This window comes from Trachypithecus francoisi, unplaced genomic scaffold, assembly GCF_009764315.1.
Source record: "Trachypithecus francoisi isolate TF-2019V2 unplaced genomic scaffold, Tfra_2.0 Lachesis_group10, whole genome shotgun sequence".
NCBI lineage: Eukaryota > Metazoa > Chordata > Mammalia > Primates > Cercopithecidae > Trachypithecus > Trachypithecus francoisi.
The window spans coordinates 67800386-67813683 of record NW_022681455.1 but is presented as its reverse complement, the minus strand read 5'-3'; the positions used below and the strand labels follow the sequence as shown (position 1 = coordinate 67813683).

General features: G+C 35.3%; 1 protein-coding gene across 8 annotated transcripts in view; it reads right to left on the bottom strand.

Annotated features, from left to right (window-relative positions):
• SMAP1 (small ArfGAP 1) overlaps positions 1-13298 on the bottom strand; it is a 201727-nt gene that overhangs the window by 87565 nt on the left and 100864 nt on the right. For all 8 annotated transcript variants that reach the window (XM_033217590.1, XM_033217588.1, XM_033217594.1 and 5 more), the window contains one exon: positions 3349-3424. In XM_033217590.1, the coding sequence (XP_033073481.1) occupies positions 3349-3424 (76 nt within the window). The remainder of the gene's footprint in view (positions 1-3348; positions 3425-13298) is intronic.

Below are 13298 nucleotides of genomic sequence, written 5' to 3'. Positions count from 1 at the left end.
AACCCTAAATAAAGTTGTTATTAATAAAAAAAAAAAAAAGAAAAAAAAGAAAAACAGAACTCATGGAAGCAGAGGGAAGAACTGTGGACGTTAAAGGGTAAGGGAGAGGAAAGGATGGGGAGAAATTTTTAACAGATGTGACATTACAGCTAGATAGGAGGAGTACGATCTAGTGTTCTGTAGTATTGTAGGGTGAGTACGGCTAACGATAATTTAGCATATATTTTCAAAAAGTCAGAAGATACTGAATGTTCCCAATACAAAGAAATGATAAATGTCGGCAGGGCGCCGTGACTCACGCCTGTAATCCCAGCACTTTGAAGGATCGAGGTGGGCGGATCACGAGGTCAAGAGATCAAGACCATCCTGGCCAACATGGCAAAACCCCGTCTCAACTAAAAATACAAAAATTAGCTGGGCGTGGTAGCACGCCTATAGTCCTAGCTACTCGGGAGGCTGAGGCAGAAGAAGTGCTTGAACTCGCAAGGCGGAGGTTGCAGTGAGCGAAAATCATGCCACTGCACTCCAGCCTGGCAACAGAGTGAGACTCTGTCTCAAAAAAAAAAAAGAAGAAGAAGAAGACGAAGAAATGATAAATGTCTCTCTGTGGATACCCCTTAAGTACTCTAGTACTCCTGGAATACCTTAGGTATAAGGTACTTTTATTTTTTAAAATCTGTTCCTATCTCCACTATGATAAATGTCTCTAACAATCAGGTCCTCTTTGTTTTGGTATCCTAGGAGATTGCGAGCATAATAAGTGATCCAAATTTATTTGGATGAGTGCTCAATCTATTACTGAAGACGAAACACTGAACAGAAATATGCAATTCTCAGTAATACATAAGATTAGTTACTTGCTCACTGATCACCATGAAAGAGGAAAAAATACTTTAAATCTGCTACAATATAAACGTATTTATTATTATTTTGTTTATATTAGAATAGGTGGAATACATTTTCCCTTGGGTTTATTGTGACTTTTGTAAATCTTTCTGCATTTTCATTTCAATAGTACTATAAACTCAGGAGTATACACTGAGGTAAACAAACTTTTACCTTAAAATTTTTACTCTCAAGCCTACAAAAAAAATGGAAGAAACTGTTGAGTGAATACCTCTATAAACATCACCAATATTAGTCAAATAGTAACATTATGCCATATTTGTTCTCTCTCTACAGACACAAACACACAAAGCTGCTAGGTTTCACCAAACCACTTGAAAGTGTTAGGTATCATGACATTTAATCTCCAAGTGTTTTATTCTACCATATATCTTATAAATGAAGGAATTCTTACAACTAAGCATACCATTATTACACCTTGAAGGGGGGAAAAAAAACCCAACTCAGTAACAGCTACCATCCCAAAATAAAACTATCTTATACATTACCATGTAAAAATAATTTCCTAATTACTGCTAAGAAAAGAAACATATTACAAATATAATTTTAAAATTTATATTTTAAAAGTGTTTAATATAAAACAGTATGTTCTCTAAAATAAACTAAAATGATTTCTTAATATTTCACATGAAAATGCATTATACTTTTAAGTTAGTCCTTTCCCCCCCTCAGTGCTTACAGTGACCTTAATTTTATAGACATTATAAATATTCTCAATATTGTTAATTTTTAATCAATCCTTCAACAGATTTCCTTTCTTATATCCACTGTAAATGCAGCTCCAATGCAACACACAAGGATATCTTTGCTCTAAAATACACACTAATGATATTTAAAAACTTAATTTTTTTTTTTTTTGACACAGAGTCTCACTGTGTTACCCAGACTGGAGTGCAGTAGCACAATCCTGGCTCACTGAAACCTCTGCCTCCTGGATGCAAACAATTCTTCTGCCTCAGCCTCCCAAGGAGCTGGGATTACAGGCATGCACCAACGGGCCCAGCTAATTTTTGTATTTTTAGTAGAGACAGGGTTTCACCATGTTGGATAGGCTGATCTCAAATCCACCTGCCTCGGCCTCCCAAAGTGCTGGGATTACAGGCATGAGCCACCATGCCCAGTCAAAAAAAAATTGTTTTTAATAAAAAGAGATAGGGTCTCACTATGTTGCCCAGCAGCCTGGTCTTGAACTCCTGGGTTCAAACGATCTTATCACCTTGGCCTCCCAAAGTGCTGGGATTATAGGTATGAGCTACCATATTGAGCTGATACTTAAAAACTTGTTAAACAAGATTTTTTTATGGCCAAAGATAGCATATTAAAATATCCTAACTTTCTTAGGATTTGACTGAATTTTTAATATATTGCTTCTCCATATGGGCCAAATAGTAAACCAGTTTGTAGGAAAAATGAGACGAATCTATTTCCATTGTCTCTAAATTGCTTGATGGATGACTTCGCCAAAAGATTAACTGGTTTATAGCTTATCAATCTAGGAATCAAAGTCCAAAAACATGATTTCAACAATAAAGGCAATTAGCCTTAGACTATAATTAACTTGGATGAGAAAAATTTTTAAAAACTAAAAAGAAACAGCTGATAAAACATAACAGTCCTGTGTCATTTAACAATTGGGACACATTCTGAGAAACCTATCATTACATGATAGCATCATCGTGCAAACATCATAAGAGTGTGCTCATACAAACCTAGACGGTACAACCTACTGCACACTTAGGTAATATGGTAATATCTATTACTCCTAGGTTACAAACCTATACAGCATGTTACTATAGTGAATACTGTAGGCGATTCTAACACAATGGTAAGTATCGGTGTATGTAGGTATATCTAAACATAGATAGAGTACAGTAAAAATAAGGGATTATAAACTTATAGAACCAACATTGTATATGTACTCTGTCATTGACTGAAACGTTGTTATGGGTACCTGATGGTATCTGATTACTACTGTAAAGACTCAACTATTATAAGTATCAAAATGCTTGCTAATAACAAATGTAAATGCCATGTTTTAATATATTCCTGGGCTACTGGTTTCATTTCTCAACAGACCAACCAAAGAAAGCCCTTAGAAGAAGATGTATTTGCCTTTTTTCTTTTTCATACATTTCTAGAATCTAGGGAAAAAATTTTCTCTCCCACCATTTTCAATTAGTGGTTCTAGCTTTTTGCAAATTTCAAAAATCAACTCAATTAAATGCCATGTGAGTGGTTATTAGATTTAGAATATGCTCCTTTCTAAATCAAGAGTTCTGTTCCACAAGAGCTCAACATTATATAACCAAAAAAGTTCTAATATTCAAATGTAAATATATACAACTAGTATATTTTCACAATAAATAAATTAAGCTGTATTGCATGCTAAAAGTTTGAGATCTAGTCAACAAACAATTGATGAGAGATGAAGGTTTTACTTACATTTGTAATAGCTATGGCATTTTTATCGTAGTATTTCTTCTTTTCATATTTATCTCTGATGAAAAATTCCACTGCTCTGGAAACAGATAACTTAAGGAAAAGCATGAATTCAGTGATATGTTCACTTCCCTTTATTCACTCCTCTCCACAAAGTTGGGACTCTAATTTTCCTACTCCTCAGTCTGTGCTCTCTTTCACATTATTTCTGCAACTACATTCTGTAAGTTACTTTTCTTTCTCCCAAAGAAGTCTACCTCTTTCAGGAAATTTTCTCACTGAACAAAAATCATCCAAACTAATTCTAGAAAGAAATGTAATGACAATTATTAATTCCTACATCACCACCACCACTATCACTTCATCACCAAACTTTAAATTCAATTCAGGTTCATTTGGGGTTTTTAGTATAAGTAAAGAAATTAACATCTATGCAAGTACCCATACTGAGCCAGACATTGTGTACTATATACACTGTACACGCTTCAGGTCCTTTAATTCCTCCCACACCCCACTGAAGTGCATATTATTAGTTCCATATCATAGATGAAGAATCAGCAACTTGGAAAGATTAGGCACTTGTGATTCCAAAATCTATGCTCTTTTCCACTATATATGCTGTCTCTGGGCACATCATACAGGATTCCATATGTATCAGAAGAACAGTGGCCAATTTTATCCTTGCAAAGTTGAGAAATGGGAAAGTCAAGAAGCTAGAGCCAAGGTTAGTCTTCTTTAATTTCTTGAAGTTGTCTGGACTCATCTGACTTGTTAACAGAGTGAGTAATTTATACTGGGATTGAGTGTTTCAAGTTACGTGACATCGGTAACTTCTCTTACCACTTGTCATATTCCACTGAAATGGAAATTCTCACATCAGGGGTTCTTAACCTCTTTAGTGACATGAGCTCCTCTGGTACTTAGGTAAAGCCTGAGGACTCCTTTCTGATAATTCTTTTCAATGCATAAAACACACAGAATCACAGAAAAAAAAAAAACTAACCACACTGAAATATAATGTCTCTGTGGATCCCCAAGTTAAGGGGATCATTCTATTCAAAGGAAAAGTTACCTGGGCAGTAATACAATACAGTTTCAGTCAATAACCATTAATAAAAAGTTAAAAAAAAAAAGCCTTTTAAACTGACAGTTGAGGCAACAGATAATACAAAGGGTTGACAGACCACACAACAGGTCCCAGAATAATGTTGTTTTGTTATGACACTGATGAAACAAAAAAATTATTTCTAGCTGAGCCACTGTCTGTGTAGACTTTGCGAATTTTCCCCTATCTACTTGGGTTTTCTCTGGGTACTCAAGTTTCATCTCATATCCCCAAGATATGCACTTCAGGTTATTTCATATGTCTAAATGGCCCAGAATGAGTGAGTGTGGTGTGTATGTAAGTGTACCCTGTAATAGAATGGTGTCCTGTCCAAGATTGGTTCCCACCTTGTAACCTGAGCAGCTGGGATAGGCTCCAGCCACCAGCAACTCTAACCTGGAGTAAGCAGGTTGAAAAATGAATGAATAAATGTATACAAAAATATTGTTAAAAAAAAATGTGTCAAGTATACATCATGCAAATGCACAATAAATAAATGATGTAGTAAGAAAGTGTTCAGCAAGTCCATCATATTTGTTATTGTTTTTCAACTTCATGATGGTAGGAGGTGCTCATTACAATTTTTGCTTTACAAACATTTATTCCTTGATTTGACCCACCCCCCCATGACTATGACTATCACTCACCGATTCACTAAAAATTGGGTAAATAATTATCTCACTTGTTTTTATTAATCTGTCTTAAATGTATGTATATAACTTACCTTTATGTCAAACTTTGGTATTAGACATGTTACAGGTCTTTATTTAGAAATGTGATATATTTGTGACCAGAAATATGCCATAGGAACTTAACTCTTGTTTATATTAACTAGCCCAGGGTGAAACTGGTTTCATTACATGTCATTTTGCTTAAAGTTGTGGTTTCTAAGAATCTATCAAAGACATTAAGTGAGGCTCTATATGGTGGATATGAAAAGAATTGGGGCATTATGAAAACACTCACAGTGGGCCTGGGATGCAAGTTGGACAGAAAATCTAAACATTCCATTTATTAAGAGGAATAATTGGATGTTGTTTATAAAGACAAGTTTTCTGGCTGGGCACAATGGCTCTTGCCTGTAATGCCAGCACTTTGGGAGGCCCAGGTGGGCTGATCACTTGAGCCGAGGAGTTCAAGACCAGCCTGGCAACATGGCAAAATTCCATCTCTACAAAAAAAATACAAAAATCAGCTTGGCGTGGTGGTTGCGTGCCTGTAGTCCCAACTCAGGAGGCTATGGTGGAAGGATCATCTGAGCCTGGAAAGTCAGGGCTGCAGTGAACAATGATCACACTACTGCACTCCAGCCTGGGCAATGGAGTGAGACCCTGTCTCAAAATCAAAAACTAAACAAAAACACTTGGAAGTAAAACTACTCCTTTATCCATGGGCTGCAGAATAGAGGTTGTATTGACAGGCATGAAGCGACACGTTTGTATATCTCCATCAGAGCTCTTGGGTTACTAGGAGCATTGTCAATGAGCAGTAATATTTTGGAAAAAAAAAAAAAATCCTTCTTTCTGAGCAGCAGGTCTCAACAATGGGCTTAATGTATTCAGCAAACCATGCCGTAAACAGATGTGCTTTCACCCAGGCTTTGTTGTCCCATTTAGACAGCACAGGCAGAATAGATGTAGCTTAATTCTTATGGGCCTTAGGATTTTCAAAAGTCACCAGCTGCATTTTCCTAACAAGAAAGCTTCCTGTCTTGAAGCTTTGAAGCCAGGCATTGACTTCACTTCTCCAGTATGGACTGCATCTTCTTCCAACAGAAGGCTGTTTAGTCTCCATTAAAAATGTGTTGTTTAGTGTAGTCACCTTCATCAATTATCTTAGTTACATCTTCTGGATAACTTGCTCTTTCATCTTGATTTTTATGTTCTGCAGATGGCTTTTCTTAAACTTCATAAACCAGGCTGTGAACAGTGGCTCCTATCTGTAACTCCAGCACTTTGAGAGGGTAAGGCAGGAGGATTACTTAAGCCTGGGAGTTCAAGAACAGCCTGGGCAATATAGCAAGCCCTATCTTTATGAAAAAAAAAAAAAAAATTAGCTGGACATGGTGGTGTGCATGTGTAGTTCTAGCTACTCAGGAGGCTGAGGCAGGACGATTGCTTGAGCCCAGGAGACAGAGGCTGCAGTGAGTTGACTGCCCTAATGCATTCCAGCCTGGGTGACACAGTGAGAACCTGTCAAAAAAAAACAGACGAAACAAAAACACAAAAAAACTCATGACTCAACCTATGCTAGCTTCAAACTTTTCATCTGAGGCTTTCTCATTGCTCTCAGCCTTCACAGAATTGAAGAGAGTTAAAGCTTTGTTAAGGATTAGACTTTGGCTTAAGGAAATGTTGTGGCTGGTTTGAACTTCTATCCAAAACACTCCAACTTTCTCCAATCAGCAAAAAGGCTGTTTTGTTTTTTTATTATTCATGTGTTTACAGTAGAGTAGCACTTTTTAATTTCCTTCAAGAATTTTTCCTCTGCATTCACAACTTGGCTATTTGGTGCAAATAGGCCTAGCTTTCAGCCTATTTTGGCTTTCCACACGCCTTCCTCACTAGCTTAATCATTTCTATTACAGCTTTTTTATTTAAAATGAGCAAGGTGAGACTCTTTCTTTTACTAGAACACTTGGAGGTTACTGTAGGTGTTAATGTTGCATCTCACAGAATAGGGAGTGCAGAGGAAAAGAAGAAAGGGAACAGTTGATCAGTGTAGTCAGAACGCAAACTTTTATAAATTAATGAAAACCAGTTATTTATGTTATAATTTTGTTATAACATTTGCTACCTTACACTGGTGCAGTTCACAGTGCTCTGAAACAATTACAACAGTAACATCAAAGATCACTGATGACAAATCACCATAAAGATATACTAATTATAAAAAAGTTTGAGATACTGTAAGAATTACCAAAACGTGATATGGAGACCTGAAGTAAACATGTGTTGTTGAAAAATATGGCCCCCATAGACTTGCTTTGCACAGGGTTGCCCCAAACATTCAATTTGTAAAAGAAAAGAAACAAAAAAAAAGGTAGTATCTGTATAGTGCAAATAAAGCAACATGCGATAAAACAACGTATTCCTATGTAGAATACTACGATGGTTTTACAAATATCGAGTTTGTGAAAGTTAAGTATGTTAAGTATACAATCTTCTGGAGTTGAGTACAATACTAACATCTGGTAAAATTGTATGTTGCTGTGAATTTTCCAAAATAACAGATATCTGTGAAATCTTAATTGATATTTAATGTATTTTATATAAATAATTCAAATGCAGTTGAGAGTCTCATTTCTGTTTACAATAAGAAACCCTTTCAGAAATTATCTCTAAGAAGTATACATTTTTTAAAAATTATAAGAAGCCACAGTTGGTATGTTTGGTACATAGTGTTTTTTAAAGATATAAAAATAAAGCATTAGGGTAGAAGAATTTACTGGAATCTTCCTAATTATTAACATAAGATCACTTTTTATACTTTTAAAAGGCAATCCAAGTACACTACAAAATGAATTTCTAAATTCCATGGGAGTCACCCAAGGAAGAAATCTAGTTTGGAAAACATGCTGTATCTTTGGTTGCGCTCAGTTCCTACGTGCCTCCTAGAACAAGAATGTCTCACACCATCCTTATGTATTTTTGTACAAGGTCCCAAACGCAAGCCAATTCTGTACTGGTAGTTCACCTAAAAAAACAGTTATTTATCCCATAGGTTAGCAAACTTTTCCTTGAAGGCCCGGAAAGTAAATGTTTTAGGCTTTGTGGGACAGTTGGTCTATGTTTCAATTACTCAACTGTCCCTTTATAGCTCTCCAAAGCGATCACAAAACATTCATAAATGAATTTACATGGCTGGGTTCTAATAAAACCTTATTTACAAAAACAGGCAGCTAGCTCACAGGCCTGTAGTTACTGATTCCTGAATTCTATTCAATGCTACAGGGCAAAGAACAGCCAAATGGATTAATAGGGAGACATGCGTCTGTAAACTGTCATCATAAACAATCTAAGGATTTCCGAAGGAAATTTTTACCATAGTTTTCCATTATATGTTGACATTCCCAAAGAAGATAGTCTCCAATGTACAGCCTCATTTCCAGTACAGGTAGGCACTTATTATTTCTCCAGCAGTGATTGTGACCTTCAAGTTAGCTAATCTATTGAACCTGTACCTAGATACGTAAAAAAGATAGTAATACTCACCTCACAAGGTTGTCAAGAGTTTGAAGATTAAGACATACATAAAACACTTAGTATAGTATCTAAGAGTAAGAATTTAATATACGAATTTAGTTTTATTTTTATATACTTTGATGCCTCAGTTTCATCACTTTTAAAATGGGGATAATACCAGTAACATCTCACAGGATTATTATAAGAATAAAATAAGCCAATAATATCTAAACAACTAAAATAGTGGGTGGTACATAGTGTTATTTAAGTTTTAGCTCTTATTATGAACAAAGGTATTCTGATAGGCAAATCACTTAAAAGATAGGGTCCATGGTAGCAAGAGGAAATAGAATTACTGTATTGAGGGCTAAGATGGCTTGCATACCATTAAGTTTAAACAGATGAGTAAATGAGAAACAACAACAAAAGAACCAATGAATTTGGAGATCAGGAACTATTTATCTTCATTTTACAGTCTCCAGAAGTCATTTGAGATATAAGGACTTAATTATACTGACACAGATCAACAATACAACTCAAAAAATTAGAAACAGAACAATAATATTTTCAGGGAGTCAGGTAAGAAATACACTATTACAATAATAGTTCAAGTATTAATTTGGGACTTACTAAATAATATCAAATTATCCCAGAATCTTCCCCAAGTCTACAGTTGTAAAGCACTCAGTACAGCACCCCTAATTCTCCCTGTCCCCAAAACTAACAATTGGTACTATACAAGCCCAGAAAAATACCAACATTATTATATGCTTTAGCTTTTAACATGTATTTATATATTTTAAGATTTTTTCTTTAAAAATACAGTATTTGAAAGACAATTAAATTAATATCTACTCCCAAAGAACAAAATCTTCCAGTTTCAGACACACAGCACTGACAGCAGTAAAACTTTGAAAAGCTCAAAGGAGAACTGCTGATTAGCTTTGGTGCACAATAGATCTCATGGAACAGAAGTAATTAAAGTTTTTTAGATAAGACAAAATATCCTAATAATAAAAAGCTTAATGTAAAGCTTTATCATTTGTCATGCACTAGGACATGAAGCCTATAATTAACCACATCCCACATGAGAAATTACACTTTCACAGCAGCTTTTGCATAACTTTTGTAAATTGCAAAGCTTTTCAAAAAGTGACAAATCTTGTTAAGAATGCAATGAGGACCCATATTATACGAGTTTAACTCAGTTTGGTTATACTTGCTCTAGGGATAAGACAACTATATTTATATCTATAAAAGTACAGAGATGTTAGGCTTTTCAAAGAGCAATGAGCTTTAGAAAGATGGATAGATGAAAGGAAAGACTGGAGGGAGGGAGGGAGAAAGGCAAGCTGGTTTTCTTACCAACCTCCCCCTACAAAACCTTCAAATTACAGTGTTTCATAATTAAAACAATAAAAAGTGTTGTGTTATATTAACTAAGGTAATTTTTTTAAAGGCTACAGATTACATTAGATATGGGAACTAGTGTCACACTCCAAGAATTGTCATCTTATACTCTTAACATAAGTAATCATCTAGCTGAAACATGTTAGACAAAGACCCTCTTTAAACAAGTCTGACAACCATATGAACAATAAAGATCAACACCTCACATAAATATGACCATAATTTGTAAAAAGGAGTAACATTTAGTGTGAAAAATTAAATAAGAATCCTTGAGGTAACAACAGCAAATACAGTTAATCCAAAAGCCTAGCATAAATCATACCAAGCAATGAAAAGTTGAAATCTTCACCTAGATCTTACAAGCTAGCTGCAAAGAGTGCCAAATTATAATAACCCTATCTATTTTCAAAGGCAATCAAGACTTAAATGTGGCAGCACTGATTTTACTCAGACTAGCATCATTAAATAATACTCAAGTGACCTGACACAGGAGGGAAAGTCTGGAGGCTTTAGCAAGTTTCTTAATAGCTCTTTGAGCATCTCATCCTTCCCACCCCACCCCAACAAAAGAAAATATTACACTCTATGTCACTAAGTTATTTTGAGAAATTAAAAAAAAAAGTACATAAAATGCCATCGTCAGGGCTTGGCATAAGGCAAACAAACCCTTATTAAGCAGTAAAGTTATTGCAGCTGTTGTTTCCAGTATTATATCTTCACTGTGTCGAAGGTCAAGGACTTACCAATACTAGACACTAATCAATTCACTATAAAAATCTCATCTTTCCTGAAATCTATAGATAAGGACCAAATATTTTAAAATATATCAGTCAAGATAACAGAACCAACAATGTAATATCTCATTAGCACTTTATCTCTCTAAGGTGCATCATAAAATTGGTGGTAACGAAGAAATAGCATTCCTACCAACCTGCACAATATGGTGCATAGAATAGTTCAATAAGTGAGGATACCAATAAGATATATACTGTCCTTCCCTCAATATACTTCGTGATAATCTGAAAACAATATGGAATCAGTGTAATAAATTAAATAACTTTGAAGCTACTCTCATCCATAGGTAACACATAAAGGATGAAACCAAAATTTTCAAAAACCTCCAGTAATTTACCCTGTTATATTCAAGGGACACCTAAAAAATCCAACCCAACCCAACCTCCCCACCCTGCCATGGACACAAACTTCCAGAAAAGGAAGATTCTTCAATTTGAGGGGTCATATATATCAATTCGGGCTTGTGAGTGGGGGGCAAAAAAAAGAGGGATAAATTAATGTAACCAGCAAGCAGCTGGTAACAACCACCTACAGTGCTGATTTGTATGCTGGGCTGTTTTTCCTTCTACCATGCTTTACTCTTCGGAATTCAGCCATAGGCTTCATTTTTCAGCGAAGGAAAAGAATTCTCAAGATCTCAATAAAATCTGCAAAATAAAGGACTGCTGCCCTAAGTAAACATAACCTGACCAGCCCTTCACATCATCACCTACATGCTAAGTGACTCCTCTATCTGAATGTACTGCTCTCTTCTAGGTTCCAGACTCATGTTTCCAGCCACTGAATGGGGTAACTTCATGTGTATGTGTAACAGAAGCATCAATCTGCCCAAAGCAAGAAAGCATGGCTCATTATCTTTCACTTCTAACTCTTAATCCTCCTGCTGGTAATGAATTCCTTCTCTCAGTGAATAAGTTTTATGGTCAACCAAGTTAGAAATTTCAGCGTTACTTTAGTGACTCCCTCAGAACCAAAGCCAATCTTAACCTAGCTTTCCCAACTTCTTTCCAATCTTTCCAATTTAATCCTGCCCACTCCCAATGCCACTATCTAACTTAGATCGTCACTGCTCATTTTGGGTCTATACAAGTACTTCACATGGTCTCTCTGCTTCTAGGCTCTCCTTCCACCTCCAACTATTCTTCCTTATGGTGGAAGTTAATGTTTCTAATGTTTCTCCTGCTTCAAAACCCTTCATGTGTTTTTAAACACTTGGGCCAATGAAATGAGGTTTAAAATACTGTATGACATCATCCTATCATACTGAAAACCCTTCGCAATTTGGACTAAAATACCTTCCAAGTTTCTTCTGCCCTAAAAGGTCATGTTCTCTCAACTCTCCACACTTTTACTCACACAATTTTTTATACCTGAAATCAACCTTCTACCATTAACCCTGCAAACGTTCTATAACAAAAACAGCCTTGGATATCAGATTGCTAAATTTGTGAGAAAGGAGTGGGGTGAGCAGAAACAGAAAAGGCCAAATACAAATTACTAACTTCTCAATTATAATTTAAAAGGTTTCTGTCCAAATGTGGAAATAAATATATAATGACCTGTATCTCTGTGTGAGAAAAGATATTTCTTCCACTGGCCACAAAATTGTTTTACTATACAAATGGATACAATATAACTGATCTTTAATAAACTACATTTTATTGTCAAAGTCACAAATGTTACCTTCAAATGGAATCCAGTACCTACAATTAATCAGATAATCTTATTTATAAAGCAACATCATTTTGATGAGCTGCTTTTTCAAACTATGAGTTATAAAAATCCTACAGAATTATGATTTTATATTTAACAAACATAAAAAACATTAAAATGTTTTCATGGAAACTATTCTATCCACTCATAAAGGCAGATTATGTGGGAAACTATTCTATCCACTCATAAAGGTGGATTCATAAAGCAAACATAGTTGTGCAACCTACAACAGAGTGTCAGTAGCGTAAATTACTCAGAATTTATACTATGTAGTTTGTCTTCTAAATGCCACAAGGCCTCACATAAATATAACTACTATATAAAGGTAATCAAAGATTATATGGAAATGATTTCTAAAATACTCAGGATAGTTACAAATTAAGTCTCTAACAACAGTCTAAAATAATAAACAACATATACTTTCCATCGAGAGATGGACAGCAGTCAAGAAGAATCAGTCATAACATTTTACACTTAGTAACAGAGATGCCCCTCAACTTACAATGGGTTAGGCCCCAGTAAACCCATCCTAAGCTGAATGTATTTTAAGTCAAAAATGCATTTAATACACTTGACCTACTAAACATAGCCTATCCTAGCCTACATTAAATGTGCTCAGAACACTAACATTAGCCTACGGATGAGCAAAATCATCTAACACAAAGCATATTTTTAATAAAGTATTGAATATCTCATGTAATTTATTGAATACTGTACTGAATGTGAAAACAGAATGGTTACACTAG